The sequence below is a fragment of the Lytechinus variegatus genome, chromosome 4, assembly GCF_018143015.1.
Source record: "Lytechinus variegatus isolate NC3 chromosome 4, Lvar_3.0, whole genome shotgun sequence".
NCBI classification, from domain to species: Eukaryota; Metazoa; Echinodermata; class Echinoidea; order Temnopleuroida; family Toxopneustidae; genus Lytechinus; species Lytechinus variegatus.
Window position 1 is genome coordinate 53,249,811 of NC_054743.1, and position 18,799 is coordinate 53,268,609.

At 37.0% G+C, this 18,799-nt stretch overlaps 2 protein-coding genes across 2 annotated transcripts; both read right to left on the reverse strand.

The window, feature by feature from the left end:
* Positions 1–3,674: 3,674 nt before the first annotated feature.
* Positions 3,675–4,676, reverse strand: LOC121413061 (beta-3 adrenergic receptor-like). The gene has a single exon (XM_041605822.1). The coding sequence runs from the start codon at positions 4,674–4,676 to the stop codon at positions 3,675–3,677; it is 1,002 nt and encodes a 333-aa protein (XP_041461756.1).
* Positions 4,677–9,595: 4,919 nt separating this feature from the next.
* LOC121412747 (beta-3 adrenergic receptor-like) lies at positions 9,596–17,791 on the reverse strand. Its single transcript, XM_041605515.1, has 2 exons — positions 16,384–17,791; positions 9,596–11,266 (listed from the first exon to the last, which is right to left on the reverse strand). Exon 2 carries the CDS (start codon positions 11,252–11,254, stop codon positions 10,205–10,207), a length of 1,050 nt encoding a protein of 349 aa, XP_041461449.1. The 5' UTR covers positions 11,255–11,266; positions 16,384–17,791; the 3' UTR covers positions 9,596–10,204.
* Between the last annotated feature and the right edge of the window lie 1,008 nt (positions 17,792–18,799).

The window sequence follows — 18,799 nt, forward strand, 5'->3', positions numbered from 1 at the left end:
TCTGGGACGCACTGTATATTACTTTCCCTCGAAATTGGTGATTAGATTCAAAATTTCGGGGGAACCACTTCCATTGACGATTGGATACCAGGCGCGGCCATGGGGTTTCGAAAAGTACCCTAAACAAGGGAAGCAAGTCTTGCCAGATTATGAAAATGCATCCCTTAACAAGATTTTGGCTTGTGGAACCCTACAAGACTTGTATTGGAAATGAATCCCCTTTTCAGTATTTTAAACATCGTTTTTTACACCCTATACGTAACGTACTTGTCCACTCTTTCCCTTTTTACGCGTGGTCGCGCCTGGTATCCACTCGTCAATGGAAGTGGGCCCCCGGGTGGCCTTTTGAGCTCTGGGAGGAACCGAAAGCTAAACAAAATCCCCATGTCACGTAATATAAATTGCAGGACAGCCTTTTACGACGGGCCCAAAAGTCTTCCAAAATCAACTACCGTCGTAGATAAGCGTTCGCGTTTTCTTACGAGAGGTCGGGATTATCTTATTTCTGCTCGTTTTGCAGCTTTTCAATTCAGACCTCATCCAACACTTTTGAATCCTTCTCTTTTCGTGATGACATGATCATAACACGCATGGTCTCATTTTAAAGAGAATTAATTAGGCCTGAGCTAATTAGAGGATTATGCTCATATTAGTCTAATAAAAAATTGCTCAAGATTGTAATCAGACACATTCGTAAAATAGCCTTAAAACGGACAAACTCCCTGCTCAGACTGTCCCCCATCACCCGGGTGAATGGGAAGAGAAATCTTATCTCTTTAATACGACCGACCGGGCATACATCTCCCGGTGTCTGGGAGATTGGCACCGGGGATGAGTGGGCTAGGTCATCGGCATGGTTATGATAACGCGGGAAATACAATTACCTTCAGCTAGCCGAGCGCTAGTATAGTACAATACTGAGCTGAAGCAGTTCTCTTGACACTACATTCCGCACATGCGCACTTATGATTAAAACAGGTGCGCGACCTCCTTCGAAAAACCGGGGGATAGAACCGGGAGACGGGGGACAATCCTCCAGACTGTACGTCCAGAATGTCGATTTTCCGGGGATGTCCCGGGTGACAGTCTGAACAGGGGTTAATCACTATTAAATGTTAAGAGCAAAATAATATAATAATAAAACCGAAATAACCGATTTTGCGGTACCAAACACTTATTCATTTAGTTGAAACGCAGGTACAGTTCACAGCAGATCGCAGGGCTCAGTGATATTATCAGACACATATCTAAAATCACATTCAACTTGATTTTCAACCAATCAAATTAAAGCTCCCAATCCTTACTTGCGCTTGATATGATTCTTATTCTGTGAGGTTCAATCAACACCGTGTCTATCTGAGTGAGTGTGGTGCAGGCGTGTGTTTATCTATCTGAGTGGGAGTGTGGTACACGCGTGTGTTTATCTATCTGAGTGGGAGTGTGGTGCAGGTGTGTGTTTATCTATCTGAGTGGGAGTGTGGTGCAGGCGTGTGTTTATCTATCTGCAGGCGTGTGTTTATCTATCCGAGTGGGAGTGTGGTGCTGGCGTGTGTTTATCTATCTGAGTGGGAGTGTGGTGCAGGCGTGTGTTTATCTATCTGAGTGGGAGTGTGGTGCAGGCGTGTGTTTATCTATCTGAGTGAGTGTGGTGCAGGCGTGTGTTTATCTATCTGAGTGGGAGTGTGGTGCAGGCGTGTGTTTATCTATCTGGGTGGGAGTGTGGTGCAGGCGTGTGTTTATCTATCTGAGTGGGAGTGTGGTGCAGGCGTGTGTTTATCTATCTGGGTGGGAGTGTGGTGCAGGCGTGTGTTTATCTATCTGGGTGGGAGTGTGGTGCAGGTGTGTGTTTATCTATCTGAGTGGGAGTGTGGTGCAGGCGTGTGTTTATCTATCTGAGTGGGAGTGTGGTGCAGGCGTGTGTTTATCTATCTGAGTGGGAGTGTGGTGCAGGCGTGTGTTTATCTATCTGAGTGGGAGTGTGGTGCAGGCGTGTGTTTATCTATCTGAGTGGGAGTGTGGTGCAGGCGTGTGTGAAAAATTAATCAGCCAACAGAGCCAAAAACCAATCATGATAATTTTTCGTTCGTCAACTGCTTGTGATCAGTCAATTAATATAATAAATTGCACTTGTTAAACGGACCGATACAAAACAAAATGGCAAATCATACATGTAACTTTGAAGAAACATTTCGTCATTTAGTCTCGGGTTAAGTAAAAAACAATAATTTACATTTACTTGAATGAGCTAACATGGTAAATATTCGATGTTCAGTCTTTATTTGATATTAAGTACTAGTCATGGTAGTGTAGCAGTATTTATAGTAATAATATTGTATTTATTGAATATACCACTCATGGCAGATCACAGGTTGAAATATACAGAGTCACTTTTGACTATGATTCAAGTTTCAATAAAATACAATACGAAGTACACATTTATATAGGCTCAAAATATGTAGGCATACACCTTACAAATGAGATTCAAAATCAAATTTATTTTTCATTAATTTCATATCTCGTTCATATTCATTTATTTCATATCTCTCTAAAATATGAAAGAACATGGTTAAGAGAGAGGAGAAAAAGAAAGGGAGAAAGAGAATAAAATAGAAAATGATGTATGATGAAAGGAGTGGAGAAGTCTTCTAATGTTTCATTTTATTAATTTCCATTGAAATAATTCTTAGTGGCAAACTTAGGTTTTCTTTCAACAATGAAATGAGAACGATAGATCGTAATATCCAACACAAAATCCAAACAAAAGATTACGAAATTCTGCGACATTAAAGCTTACGGAAACATTTTCTTTGCCACTATTCTATAGCCAATCACGAAGTTTTGTCAAAAGAAAAGTGCGGCACCGGGTATTTTAACAGATGGGTGCCAAGACATTGACCCCCATCTTTTTATTCTCATATTTCTTCTCGCTTTATTCTTCTTTTTTTATTACTTCCCTTTTTTTCTCCTTCAAAAAATCCTGAAATAAAATAATATGAACCATCCCCACCATATGTGGTATCATTCCTGTTATCAACATACTATAGGTGATTTCAACTTCAGATTGACCTTTTGGTGTTGATGTTGGGTCAGTTACACGAGTATAACACCAAACATAAAATGAAGACGGTTCTGAAAAGTCACTAGTTGATGAGATGTCCGTAATGTGATCTCGACCAGTTTTATAAAATCAGAATAATTTTTAGAGCTAGGGGAAGCAATCCAAAACACCAACGCCAACACCAGACATGTAATCATCCTATGTCTAATACTTATTGTAGATTGTCAAAGCAGATAACCGGTGATATAATAATCAAGATCGCATCAGGCACCAGTCTCATCAATGACAACGTGTCTGTAGTGGAATTACTAATGATGATTGATTAGAAGAATATGTTACGACTGTAACTGTCATTTCGTTGAAATTGATAAGGTGTTTTCTTAAACTTGACCCAGGATCGAGCTTGTCTAAACTTGAAAGCTAATTTTAAATCACGGGTCCATGTCTGCGAAGTTTGTAGCCTATTCTATGCACTCCCACATTGACATTTGCAATGTTTGACTTTTTGAAATCCATGTACTAGAGTATTTTTGTCTATCATTACAAGTAGGCCTAATGAAAAAAAATCTGAATTCGTGGGAGATGGCCTAAGGCTAGCTTGCATGACAAAAGTTTTCTATACAAGAATGTCATGAGAATTTGCGATTTGAAGATCTACTAGAGAACATCGCAGGCAAGCTTTCAACAGTTTTCGTGCCAAAATTCTGTAAGAACGTTTTGTCACCGAGTAGATGATGACATTACAAAGAGGATTCAGTAGCAACGGCCAACAAACCAATGCCCTAACGATGACAGATACATCTCCTATAAGGGAAATGTATATCTGAAAAATTGTGAAGGGTGCCCAAGCTGCGACGTATGTGCCCGTCACCAGGAGAGTCATGCGGATTGCTCGATGGTTGACATTTTTCCTGACCACGAATGGCCTGTCTTCCACTATCAATGCGGGCTCATCACTTCTACCAACGGTGCTAACTCGGGTTGCAAGTTCCTGGACCTGAATGCGTCTCACGTGTCTCTTGCTTATACAGATTATTCTGGCGTACACGATCACTAAGGTGGGAATACAAACTGAGAAGATGGCTAGCGAATATCCGAGAAACTTTGGTTCAGAGAAAACAATGATGCATCCTCCTAGATTTGAGTATTGTATGATTTCCGGTCCTAAGGGATTTGCGAATAACATGGCAAGGAGAAATGTAGCTTCGGCGATGTCCGAACTTGTGGCGATTATAATGGCTCTTCTCCGATCCATGATGGCTATGCTGAAGAAACGATCCAAATTGAGAAGCAGTAGACTTCCAGAAGATAGAAAGGCCACAAGCATCACGCCAAATCCAAATATCTTGCATACGAGATTTCCGAAAGGCCAATAACCAACGATGGCTGATGGTAGCGCCGGAGGGAGAATGAATCCAAGAAGGACGTCTGCAGTTGACAGATAGTTATAAAAGACTCTACTTGCCTCGTTGATGTCTGGTAGTCGAGGGATGACAATCAGGTTTAAGATATTGGTGGAAATTATGAGGATGGCAAAGATGAAGATTACCAGACATTGAAAAATATAGATGAGTTTCTTGTCATCTACCCTTTCGAAGGTACTGTTCGTTGAATCCATGTCTGGATAGACATGCAGTTAAAATGTAACATTATGTTAATCTGCCCTGCTTGCGTCAGTAATGTGACCATGTCCTGGGCTCTCTTTTATTCTGTAAATGTATATGTATTGTTGTCATTCTTACACTGTTCCTTTATTGCTTTTCGCACAATAAAGTGATGCAAAACGAAACATATGATTGAAACGATCAGCGTTTCTCAGTGATATGTGATATATACAGCAGATGAATTTGATGAGGATTTTCTAGTATAAATAATGCAATGTGTTGATATCACTTCGCATTCTCGATCTCTCCTCTCAAACAAAGGTGACATTTTAAGCCTCAAAGAACAAGCTGAACAAGTCTATATATTTTTATCAATTGAGAGATAAGCTCCGATGGTTTCCTTTTTCAGTAATCGACTTGTAATAATGGCACGTGCCCAATGAAAACGATAAAAACCGTAATATGCTAGCGGATCTGACAGTAAAGCTTCATCAAATTGTGAGCTTTGCAGTTTGCAAAAACACGAAACAAATTTATAAAAAAAACTAAAAAATAAAAAAAATCTATAGAAAAGAACCCTGAAAAATAATGAATAAAATGATAAAATATAATAATAAACAGATAAAATTTAAAAAAAAATGTGGGCCTATTTCATTTGATCTGATCTGATTTGATTTCAGCATTTTTGCAATAGAAATTATTACCAACATAATGTACAACATAAAAAAAGTTGTGATACATTCCTTTTACAAAAATAAATACAAATAATAATTCATTCGCAAAATAGGCCTATATATAAGCATTGGCGGCGGAGCAGAGGATTATCTTTTGTGTTTGGGGGGACGGCTATTGTTGCGTCCCCCCCCCCCAAACACAAAAGATTATCCTCTGCTTCGCCGCCTATGTATATAGGTACTATTAGTTTGCAATATTATATTTTGTACTTTGTTGAGTAGACAAAAAAATGCTGGAGACCGCTACCATAAGCAGTGCTTGACTAGGGTAGCGGCCTCAAACATAGCGAAATAAAAAAAAAGAAAAACGAAGTCAAATATAAATCGGGCATTAATTGACTTAAATAAATTATAAACAGATTACGATATTTACATGCATGGACCTCGTATGCCGGACATTATGAGCACAGTTCACGTGTTTGCGTGTGTTTGTGTGTGTGCAAATGTATATTTAGAAATGTGTGTGTATGTATTAGTGTGTGTCGATATATGAGGGCGTGCTGGTAGTATTAATTAGGAATTATTGAATGGTTCCAGGATTACAGCTTGAAATGATAGAAAAGTTTGATACTATGACTATACTTTTTCAATACATAATTTTTTCTGATGTAACACTTTATGAGATCAGATAGAAATTAAAAATTGACCAAAACCCGAAGAACTCTTTTTATATATATTTATAAATTAATCAGAATGGTATTTGCGTGTCATAATTTTTTTAAAGGATGATTTGAATGAGTTAAGAGAGGGACATTGTTTGAAGTATTGTGGTAAGGAATTCCATGTATCTGGTCCATGATGGCGTACTGATTTTTGAGCAAGAAGAAGTTTGGGGTTGTGTAAATGATAATCGGAAGAATGGCGGGTTGGATATCCATGTATATTTGAATTTAAATTGAATAGATTTGGAATAATGATGGGAGATTATTGTAAGTGTATCTAAACATAAATATACCTATTTGTAGAGTGTGAATATCCTGTATTTCAAGTGCATTTTAACGCTGAAATAGAGGTTCTGTGTCAGAAAAATAATGTGAATGAGTAACGTTACGAATTGCTCATTTTTGAAGAAGTAAAAGAAAGTTTATTTTCGTTATTCTACAGTTACCCCATACAATATTGCAATACATCATATGTGAAAGTACTAGGGAGTTATATAGAACCAATGTACATTGTGTATTATATGTGTTCATTCCACGTTAGATTGGAGTCAATTGTTACTCCCAATAATTTTGTAGAGTGCTTTTCAGTAAGAGGTAAATCGTCAATTGATAAATTCGGAGCTGGCAAGTGTGGATTAACTTCTCGAAAGTGTATAAAATTGGTTTTGCTTATATTAAGTGAAAGTTTGTTTGTTTTAAACCATTGGGATATTTTAGAGAGTTCTGAATTAAGAATATGAGTTAGAGTATCTAAACTAGCATGGGAATAGAAAATACTGGTATCGTCGGCAAAAATTGTGAAATTTAGAATTGGGGATGAATTTATGATATCATATATTGATAATAAAAACTAGGGGTCCCAGAATTGATCCCTGTGGTACGCCGCACTTGACATTTTGTTTTTGTGAGTTTTCAGATTGGAAATGTACGTAGTCTATTGTTGTCGATTTTACAAATAGTCTTCAAACCAGGATAATGCTTGTCCCCTTATTCCATATGATTTTAATTTATGAATTAATATTTTGTGGTCGATTGTATGGAAAGCTTTCGAAGATCCATGTAGGCCCACAATGTTACAACTAACAGACAGATTATCCATGTAAGCTTCTACTTTGTACTATTAGAAACAAGTTAAAAAGAAATAATTGAAAGTATTATCTGCATGTTTAATACCAAATATAGTTTCTGTCTGACTTACACTTTAACACAAAATGTCCCATTTCAAATGGTGTAGACCTATCTTGGTACAACTATCGTCATTTGCGATCTTGTAAAAATAAGTGGGGATATGACATTATCAGCATGTTCATTGACTATTCATACTAAGGACATACAATAGCAACACACTGAATTGACATAAATTTGATATGACTTGCCTAATATTGATGAAATTTTCAGTATGTTCATTAAATTTCATTTTACTATATTTAGTCAAATCACATATTCATTTTACGCATGGTGTACCACTTTGAATCTTAATTTTGGTGCTACATGCATTATCATGATAGTTATTATATGCATGGCTGATCATCAAAGTAGGGAGTGAAATTGAAAGTGTCAAATTTGTTTGTTGCTATGGCAGTGAACGCCTTCTTTTCATGATGTCTAACAAATCTACAATTTCGATGACAAACATGTTCTCTTGCTCCTGTGTTAATTTCGTCTAATGTAGGGTAAATTTTGAAATAGAATTTTATTTTAGTGCTATAAGCCCAGGGTTGAATTTTGTCATCCGATTAGTGTGTGGAATTTAGAGAGGAGCAACTGTCACCGCAGAAAATGTCATGAAACCATACTATCAATCAATCAATCAGATTCAGTAACTTTTAAATGTTATATTATTTGTTTATATTAACTTTTTTATGAAACGAGGCCCATGGAAATGCAGGAATTGCTTAAATTAAATAGTGCTCTTCAATTCCAACATTGTTTTTCTGATTGGTGTGTCATTCTAAAAGGCATAAAATTAGGATTTTGTAACGTAATAGTCACTCTGTAAAATCAAAATGATAAAAATTCGGTACCGTCATTTCCACTCACGCCAGGAGTACATATTCTAGGAGTTGCAATGAATGAATAAAAGAAGACGATTTAATCAAATTTTAAAGACAAAATGTAATTTATCAGTTATAACTTTGGTTAAGTTATGATAACAGGGGCCGCGGAAGGGTTTTCGATCATACATGTTTGGTAATTTTTACGTTTTGTACACGGTTTTGACAAAAATAGGGGCTGAAGCCCCCGCCCCCCCCCCGCGGCCCCTGGATGAGATGCACTATGTAATAATTGTAATATTGATAATAATAAAAACACGCAGTTCTTGTATAGCGCCTAGCACACATGTTTCTGTTGATATGCTTTCACTTATTTAGTTAATCAATCACATACAGATTTTTTATTTCCTGCGTGTTCAGAATTCCAGGCTTCAAGCTAACTCTACACATCTTTCCCTTTCTGAAAAAACTGCATTGGTTTCATGTAAATCGCATGATCACATATAATGTACTTTTACTAGCGTATATATTGTAAATAAAGCCCTTAACGGTCAAAGCCCTAATTACGATTACGTCTTAGAATTATTCATTCATTCATTCATTTATTAAAACATCTTTATACAGGATGATATGTGCAGATAAAATGCACTGTTTTTCAACACGATCCTGTTACATTAAAAATATCATACAACACTAAAAATGCATACAAACTAATTGAAAGTACATGTATACAGGGGCGTATACAGGATTTTTGAAGGGGGTATAGCTGAATGAAATTTGACAAGCAAAAAAAAAGAAAGAAAGGTTTTAAACAAGTGGAATGCCTCTGGCCGTTTCACCTGCATCACGCGATTCAACATAGCAGCAGTGCTGACTTTGAAAACTACAACTCACACAAGATGTTCAGTGATACTCGGTTACTCTTATTTCCACGTTTTATGAATTAGACCAATACACTGACAGAGATAGGATGGTAATTCAACAAATACCCCCAATGCGGCCAAAGTTCGTTGATCTCACATGACCTTTGACCTTGATCATGTGACCGGAAACTTACACAGGATATTCAGTGATATTTGATTACTCTTATGTCCAAGTTTCAAAAGTCAGATCAATAAACTTGCAAAGTTATGGTGGTAATTCAACAGATACCCCCATTATGGCCAAAGTTCATTGACCTTTGACCTTGTTCATGTGACCTAAAATGCGCACAGGATGTTCAGTGATACTTGATTACTCATATGTCCAAGTTTCATGAATCAGATCCAAAAATTTTTAAAGTTTTGATTGTAATTCAACAGATACCCCCAAATCGGCCAAAGTTCATTGACCATAAATGACCTTTGACCTTGGTCATGTGACGTGAAACTCATGCAGGATGTTTGGTGATACTTGATCAACCTTATGTCGAAGTTTAATGAACTAGGTCTATATACTTTCTAAGCTATGATGTCATTTCAAAAACTTAACCTCAGGTTAAGATTTGATGTTGACGCCGCCGCCACCGTCGGAAAAGCGGCGCCTATAGTCTCACTCTGCTATGCAGGTGAGACAATAAAAACTGTGGTCGTTTCATTTCCCACAAAATACATACTTCTTTTATCTATGGGTTAAAAAAAATGAAAGGGGATGAGCCCCTGTAACCATTGCGATAAGTGCCTCTCGTCTTTGCGGTCTCATTATAAGTTCCCTGTTTTCAATGAACTCAAACAGAACAAGCATAATCTATACATGGCTGGATAGTTGTTTTATATAAAGTATTCAGTAAATACGTTTTAAGAGTCAAACTTAAATGTCTTATAGCATGCAACTTAAATGATATTGGCCTATAAAGATGTTGGACATGAACATTCCATGTGAGATTATCATTAACTTCAATGCCTAAATATCTTACAGAATTAACTTGTTTGAGTTGCTCGTCATTAAGCTTTTATATCCAGCTTTCCCTTTTTTTAATAACGACTTGGAATAAGCACAATATTTGTTTTAGTTGTGTTAATCTTAAAACAATTATTATATACAACCAGCCTCACATAACTTCCGAAATTCAAAGAATATATTCCTCCTGAAAGTACCGAGTCAGTTGATTTAAACCAATATACAAACACGCCGCCGGAAATTACCATCTTTGATACCAAGCAACAACATCCATCTATACCAGAATGTCACTGGAAGTTTCATCACAGAAACTTTTTAATGAACATCGCAGACATACTTTCAGGAGGTTCTGTGCCAAAATTCTGTAAGAACGTTTTGTCACCGAGTAGATGATGACATTACAAAGAGGATTCAGTAGCAACGGCCAACAAACCAATGCCCTAACGATGACAGATACATCTCCTATAAGGGAAATGTATATCTGACAAATTGTGAAGGGTGCCCAAGCTGCGACGTATGTGCCCGTCACCAGGAGAGTCATGCGGATTGCTCGATGGTTGACATTTTTCCTGACCACGAATGGCCTGTCTTCCACTATCAAGGCGGGCTCATCACTTCTACCAACGGTGCTAACTCGGGTTGCAAGTTCCTGGACCTGAATGCGTCTCACGTGTCTCCTGCTGATGCAGATGATCCTGGTGTACATGACGGACAGGATGGGAATGAAGGACCAAATACAAACTGAGAAAATTGCTAGCGAATATCCAAGGAATCTTGGTTCGTAGAAGGTCATGATGCATCCTCCAAGATTTGAGTATTGTATGATTTCCGGTCCTAAGGGATTTGTGAACAACATGGCTAGGAGAAATGTAGCTTCGGCGATGGCTGAACTTGTGGCGATTATAATGGCTCTTCTTCGATCCATGATGACCACATAGCGAAAAGGATAGGCTATGCTGAAGAAACGATCCAAATTGAGAAGCAGCAGACTTCCTGAAGATAGACCGGCGACAAGCGTCATACCGAAACCAAAAATCTTGCAGACGACATCTCCAAAAGGCCAATCCCCTACGATGGCTGATGGTAGTGCAGGAAGAAGAACGACTCCTAAAAGGATATCCGCTAAGGACAAGCAGTTGTAGAATACTTTACTGGCCTCGTTGATGTCTGGTAATCGAGGAATTACTATGAGATTTAGGATGTTAGTACCGATTATTAGGCTAGCAAAAATGAAGATTACCAGACCTTGAAAAATATAGATGAGTCTCTTGTTATCTTCACCTTGTACTCCTGACGAACAAATAGTGTCATTTACAGGGCCCATGTCCGCATAAATCTGAAATCAAAAATGTGAAAAGAATGTTATATTGGCCAACAGATTTCAACTGCAAAGACAATTTATCATTGTCTGTTCTTTTACTCTCAATTTCTCTCCTTTCCATCTTTTCTCCATCATTTTCTCATAATCGATAGTCTCGAATTATGTTTAAACTATGACTTGTTAAATAATAAACCATTGCAAACTTTAACCCCTCTCTCTTGCCTATTTCTCAGTCACCTATCTCTGAAGTACTTTTCTTTTACCTTCTTTTTTACGACATCCTCTCTCTTGCATACCTTTCTCTCCTTTTCGCTTTATCCTCTTTCACCACTTCCTTGGTTTAGATGGTGTTTTTTCACCTTTGCGTCATCATGATGAATTCCTTTGCCGAATATACACTCAACAAAAAAGTCCTATATCAAAGTGCTGTCACTTTTGAACTGACGTATATTCTTATTCATCCAGGAAGAAATGCAAATTATTGAAGAAGCGTTCCGGATCGGACGTGAAACTGTTTTCCGTTTCAAACCAGTAAGTCCAGATGATTATATTTATTTTTATTCGCAATTTTAATAATTTTGAGACATAATTCGTAGGTAGTTTTTTACATTCATTAAGCAACTCCTGAAATAATGAGATTGAACGATCGAGTCATTCATTAATCATCAAAGATTGAATTAAAATGACAATTTTTGAAAGTCACAACAGTCGTTTTTCAGATTGTGTAAATACAAAGTTTGGCGAATGTGTTTTTTTTTTTTTTTTTTTTTGGGGGGGGGGGGTGAGTTTCATGGTGCTTTTTATTATCAATATTTAGCCACTCCACACAAAATTTTGATAAGGTATGTTTATGGCTGAGTGAGTACAATTTTTGTGACCTATTATCGTATTAGTAGTATAATCCATAACTTAAAAAAAGGCATGTTAAAATTGGGGAATGTTAGTGGCCCCCTTCCCCAGTCGGTCCCCCTACCCATTTTCTCATTCCTGATCCACCACTGATTTTTCCACAAATTCAAATTGTTAGGGAAAGGATGCATTTATCCAATATAAAGAGCATTCATTCGTAAGTACTCAAGCGTGCTTGCTCATTTATAAAAAAAAAAAACAGCAATTAACACACATTTGAAACAGAATTTGCCACTATAATTCATTTTATAACCCCTCAAATGAGTCTGTGACATTGAAAATGCCATTTCCCCGTGCGTGCTCGCTTATCCATAAATAAACGAATCAATTTGATTTTTGCACAGAATTCTGCCCATAGGTTGATAAAACATTACGGAAAAATGACATTGCTAAAGTCAGTTTAAAATAAAAAATCAAACAAGAGTGAAATCAGGGTTTGTTATATGGACGATTTTTGTTACTTCTGCCTACATTTTTTTTTTCATAAAACTGTGCACATTGTTTTAGAGTGACACTTTCCAAAAGGTGCGCAAAAAATACAATAATTCGATACGGCACAAAGTGGGGCCAAGGCCTTTAACCTTCTTCTAACTTGCATAATTTTCGAATTGTGTGCTAACTGAAGCTAGAGACATCGAGATTTCGGTAAAAATCAAATGCAAGATTTGTCTTCCACAGTTAGTAATTGGATAGCAAAAAAGCTATTCTCATGAGTGTTTAATTAAACTCCTTTAATCATGGAAGCATATTAATTGGTCATGAATATAATGAAAAAAGTTGATAAAATAATTTCAGTTTCTAAAATGAAACAATACTTGCCTATGATATTTAGAAATCGCATTTTTGTCAGTTTCATTAAATATCGTGAAATGATCGATGAATATTGTTGAAGATACTCTTGCTAAAAATAATTGTATTCATATTCTATCATTCTTATGGATAGAAATGTGTAAATTCAAATTTTGGGACTATTGTAAAAGGCTCGTCAACGGTTCGCTATATAGTGATACTCCAAGGCCTTCTTTTTCCCAGGAATTCGCCGACGAATACTTCACTTCCCGCTACCAATCGCCTTCAGAAATTATAACTTCAGATCTTAATTGGATTCCAGATACAGCTGGTCCCAGTACACAGGCAACCCCACCCCAATTTGACACTACTCCAATTCGTCCATCAATTGTGAAGAACGTTCTACGGAAGAAGAGTTCGCATTCCACACCAGGACCCGATGGACTGTACTATGGTATGTTAAAGAAGTTACCTTGCACGCACCACTTTTAGCTACCCTCTACACCAAGGTGATGCAAACTGGTATTCCTCCTTCGAATTGGTCTAAAAGTAAAGTTACACTAATGTACAAATCTGGTGATACTTCTCAACCAGGCAACTTTCGGATGATTTCACTGTCGAATGTTGTAGGAAAAATCTATCACCAGATACTAGCCGAAAGATATGAAAATCTTATGATAGATAATAATATAATTGATTGTAACTTACAAAAGGCTTTTCTGAAAGGTATAAATGGATGTACTGAACATAATTTAGTGATGCTATCCAATGCAAAAAGTAAATCTAGGACAGTACATCGATCTGGCCGATGCTTTTGGATCGGTTAGTCACGATCTTATGTTACGAAGACATAAATTTCCTAATTCTGTTCAGTTATACATGAAGAATTTGTACAGCTCACTTTCTGGAAGAGTAATTACTATAAAGATTGGATTTCAAACGAGTTTAAGTTTCGTAAGGGCATTTTTCAGGGGACCCACTCTCCCCACTAAATTTTCATTATGTGTTTCGATCCAATAATTCAATTTTTTAAGCTTAACTCGGCTTATGGTTACGATTTGAATGGAAAACGGATCACAATGACACCTTTTGCCGATGATTTTTGCCTGATATCTAATAATAAAAGAACACATCAAAGGTTATTAAACCAGATAGACAAGCACAATAAATCAATGGGATTATCTTTAAAAACCCTCAAAATGTCGCTCTCTTTCTCTTACATCTGGAAAGTTCAATGAACTGGAGTTCATGGTTGGGGAAGAGCAAGTGTCTTCGATTGGCAATGACATTCACAAATTTCTCGGATCTGTAATAACCAAAAACCTTGCCTCTTCTGACGTTCATGCGTATATTTCAAATCAACTTGAAACTCGTTTGAAAAATATAGATGATTCTTTGATACGTAACGAATATAAACTGAAGGTTTACTCTCGATACTTGTTGCCATCACTACGCTTTGATCTTACCGTAAATGATATTACCCACTCTCATTGTCTAGCTTTGGATTCTGTATCTGTTTATCTCAAGAAACGGTGTGGTATGCCCCCCCCCCCTCAGCAACGTTGGCGTTTGCACATAATTATGCCAAATGGTCTAAACATTCTTCATATCTTAGATGTATACAAAGAATGTCATACACTTTCATACGTAACTATGAGAGAACAGCGTGATGAAAATGTAAATCACTGTTTGGATACTCGACTGGAACGAGAGGAGAAATGGGTTAGGAAGAAATCAACTATTGTTAAATCGGATACTGTGTATTCTCAAATCGAACAAAATAGCTTGAAAGGGAAGAAAACTGAAGCGAAAAAACTGCTCACTCAAGAAGTGAGTGAGATTTGGCATTCACATGTAAAAAATCTATTAGTTCAAGGTCGGTTTCTGGATCTCCTGACAACAGAAGACAATTGTGTCATCTGGAAAAGTATAATGTATAATTTACCTGTACGAGTGCTAAAGTTTCTCATAAATTCTTTAACTGACACAACCAACACTAGAGCTAATTTGGTTAGATGGGGTAAATCTGTTACAAACAGATGTAAACATTGTAAAGGACTCGAAACATTAAATCAATGTCTTGAATAGCTGCCCTACTTTTATCTCACAAGGTCGCTATACATGGCGCCATAACAATATTTTGAAATACTTTGTACGTCTGGCAACAGAAAACACAATTGATAAACCCGAACTGCAAATATTTCACGACATCCTAAACATAAATGGTTATTCTCCGGCCTCGACCATCCCCATGTCATGCACCCAAACGAATTTAAGACCAGATCTTTGTATCTTTTACGTAGCAAAAGATTATTAATCTAACAGTTCCTTTTGAACTTGCAATTGACCAATACAAAACTAAAAAGTACACTGCCTTCATTACCGACATCGAGAATAATGGCTACCGAGTAGATTTCCTAGCCATTGAAATTGGTTCAAGGGGATTTCTTTCCAAAGAAAACATCCAACAAATCAAATCTTTCTTCTATTTTCTTGAGACCAGAAGTACAAAATTTTCTTTGATTAGAGATAATATGAGTAAAATGGCGGTTGTTTCATCTTTTTCAATATATTGTGCAAAGGATGAATCCATCTGGGGCGATTACAATCTGTTGGAGCAATAACTCACACTGTTCACTATTTCCGATTTCTCCCTCTCTCTTCTTTTCTTTATATACCCCTCTTTTCTCTCCTCATTCAATCTCTTTTCCTATTTCTCTTTCCTTCTTTCTTTTTCTATTGCTTCTCAATAATGTATATGTTTTAGATATTATATAGACATCGATGACATTCACTACCCATAATTTTTATTTTAATGTTAGGCCTATTAGTATTATCATGTTTTGAATTATTCAGGATATTACGCTTTGAAGATTGGCCCCAACCTAATATTTGTAAACTTAGTGTATGAATGAATAACTCTTTCTTTTTTTTCTCTCTCTAATATCTACCCCAACGTTGTCTGTTATTATTTCAAATTTTATGTTTTTTTTTAATATGTTATATGTCTATATTATGTACCTGTTTTATCGAAACTGTACATTAAGTTTTACACTATACTGCCCTGCATCGACAGTTATGCGTCATGACCTGGGCCTATCTTAATTTTTTATTATGTTTTGTATTGACTTTGTAAATTTCTTTCCTTCATTGTGATTTCAATAAAGTAATATCAAATCAATCCAACTGTTTTGACCTCTGTTTATTCAACCGTGAAATTGTGGGTTTGATCCTCGACCGAGTCATACCAAAGACTTATAAAATTGGGACATTCCTTCTTCCCGGATAACGTGGTGAAATCGTGATCTTTTCATGACGCCAACATATTTTAAACCATCACCGACTAAAGTAACATCCATGGTTAATGTTTTCAGATTCTACTAGGTAAGGAGCGAGGTTCGAGGTGAATCTAAAAAGATGATTGAAATACTTACACCTGACCATGTCGTTTTTCCTAAACGTCACAAAGTAGACATTAGATCTATTTTAAATGGGGAATGACATTTTAACGAATATCACGTTAATGTAGGTACTGATGATGTATCTCAAACATGACGTCTGTGTCTTCAAGGAACAAAGTCACAAATGTTTAATCATTTCAATCTCTTCAAGAACTCCATAAATAGCAACTTCTTCGATAGGACACTTTCTGCGTTAGGTCACTAATGTTTTCCACCACCAAGCACAATGGTAAATAAATGACCTGCATCAAAGACGAATAATAAATAAGATAACTTGATTCATTATGCAAAGATCAAAAGAACAGCATATGCATTATGAGAAACAAGGCAGTAAAGGTCTATATTATCGTGTATCTCGATATGGATAGGTCGTGTCCAACTGGAAAATGACAATACATGTCGTTAAACAGACAATATTGAGGGAGAATATTATCACCGCGTTCATCTATCCGTAACACGTAATTACTTTAATCGCTCATAATTAATAGCAAACCTTCCTCAATATCGGAATTATATCAGTCACCCATTTGACGCACTTACCCTATATGTGGAACTTTCATAATTATATCTACATAAAAAGCAATAGGTCTATATGAGCAGCAAATATAACGTATATAAAATAAACATATGAAGTCGGAAGAAGAGGGGTGGTTATGCCAGAAAATAAACAGCAAATTGTGACAACTAACAACAAATTACCCGTGGCAGCACAGGGGGTATTAGTCATTTTTCATCAAGGCGTGTGTGTGGGGGGAGGTGGCATTCTTGTATGTACAGTTAGACTCCCTATTTACACTGAAAGCCAAGCAGTTTATTGATGAAATATAATTAAACAACTCATTTATAGCAGACTTCTCTTTCAATAATAGAAGGTTCATTTAAGTGAAGCATCTTGGGTTGAACTGGAGGAAGAACTTCATAATCATGAAAGAGTGAAATACAAATGTAATTATAAAATCCAAAATGTATTAGAACACTGAGTATTCAGTAAGCAGTCAAGAGGCAATTTTCGTGATCATTACATTGCCTTGGGTCAGAAATAAATACGTAAGTGCATTGCACATACATATCAAACAATGTACATTAAAATGCAGTTGCTTGTACTTTTAAGTTAAAGGTTGCTCAATCATATAGAAGTACAGCGGGATGTAGAAAAGAAGGGGGCATGTTTCACCTGCTAGTCCCTTAGAAAGGTGCTGAATGAGCCACACTGAAACGAGTGGTACGAATTTGTGAGCAACAACAATTAATGATCAGTGATAGTTGTTCACACTTACATCCAAGCTTAAATGAACTATGTCCCTATATTTTCTAAGCAATATCAAACTTCAAACAAGGTGGTTCATGATTGAGTCTCGCCTGATTTCATAAAATCGATACATCGACAGAGAACTATGGTGTGCTCAGAGGAACTTGGTAAACTCCATGCTGATGAATGCGAAACGCTCACATTATGTTGGTCTCGTTGACGACCGTAGTAGCGACTCACGCAAGCTCTTCTCTCTTGCTAATATAACCGTCTTTTGAGCCGAAAGCAGTCTACCCCTCTACCAGTCACACTGATAGTAGGCATGTTATGGCTGAGACGTTCATCCAGTTCTTCCAAGCGAAAGTGCAGACTATCTGCGACACTCTTCACCCAGATGAGTCATGTCCTCAACCTTTCACTGCGACCTTGCTTGAGACTCTGCATCCTACCAATCCAGATGAGATTCAATCAATTCTTAGGAAAATACCACCTAAATCATGCCAGTTAGACCCGATTCCTACCATTTTGTTAAAAGAATGTTGCACCACATTTGCTCCCATTATTTCACAGATAGTTAATTTGAGTATTGATCAGGCTGAAGTTCCGACTTGTTTGAAGGTTGCCTATATCTCTCCAGTACTGAAGAAAAGTTCTCTTGATCCAGAGGTACTGCAAAATTATCGTCCTGTATCTCAGTAATCTGCCATTCTCATTCAAAATTCTTGAAAGGGTTGTATTTTCTAGACTTTCTGATTATTTTTCAGACAACAATTTATTTGATCCCTTTCAATCTGCATATCGTCCCAACCATAGTGTGGAAACTCTCCTGGTCAATGTGTCCAACTCTATTCTTCAGGGTATGGACAAAGGAAATATCTCAGCCATGCTCTTACTCGACTTGTCTTCCGCTTTCGATACCGTCAATCATACTGTTCTTAATACACTCAGTTCATTTGGTGTCAGGGGTCAGGCATATGAATGGTTTCAGTCATATCTTTCCTGTCACTCGCAGATTGTCTGTATTAATGACTGCAAATCTAGTAGTATGCCTCTCTCTCACAGTGTACCGCAGGGTTCTGTGGGTGGGCCCACTTTGTTTTCGATTTACTTGATTAGTTTGGGACATATCTTACAACGTCA

Bases quoted from the DNA above. Each gene is read 5' to 3' on its own strand.
- LOC121412747 (XM_041605515.1), bottom strand. From the start codon at position 11,254: ATGGGCCCTGTAAATGACACTATTTGTTCGTCAGGAGTACAAGGTGAA.
- LOC121413061 (XM_041605822.1), bottom strand. From the start codon at position 4,676: ATGGATTCAACGAACAGTACCTTCGAAAGGGTAGATGACAAGAAACTC.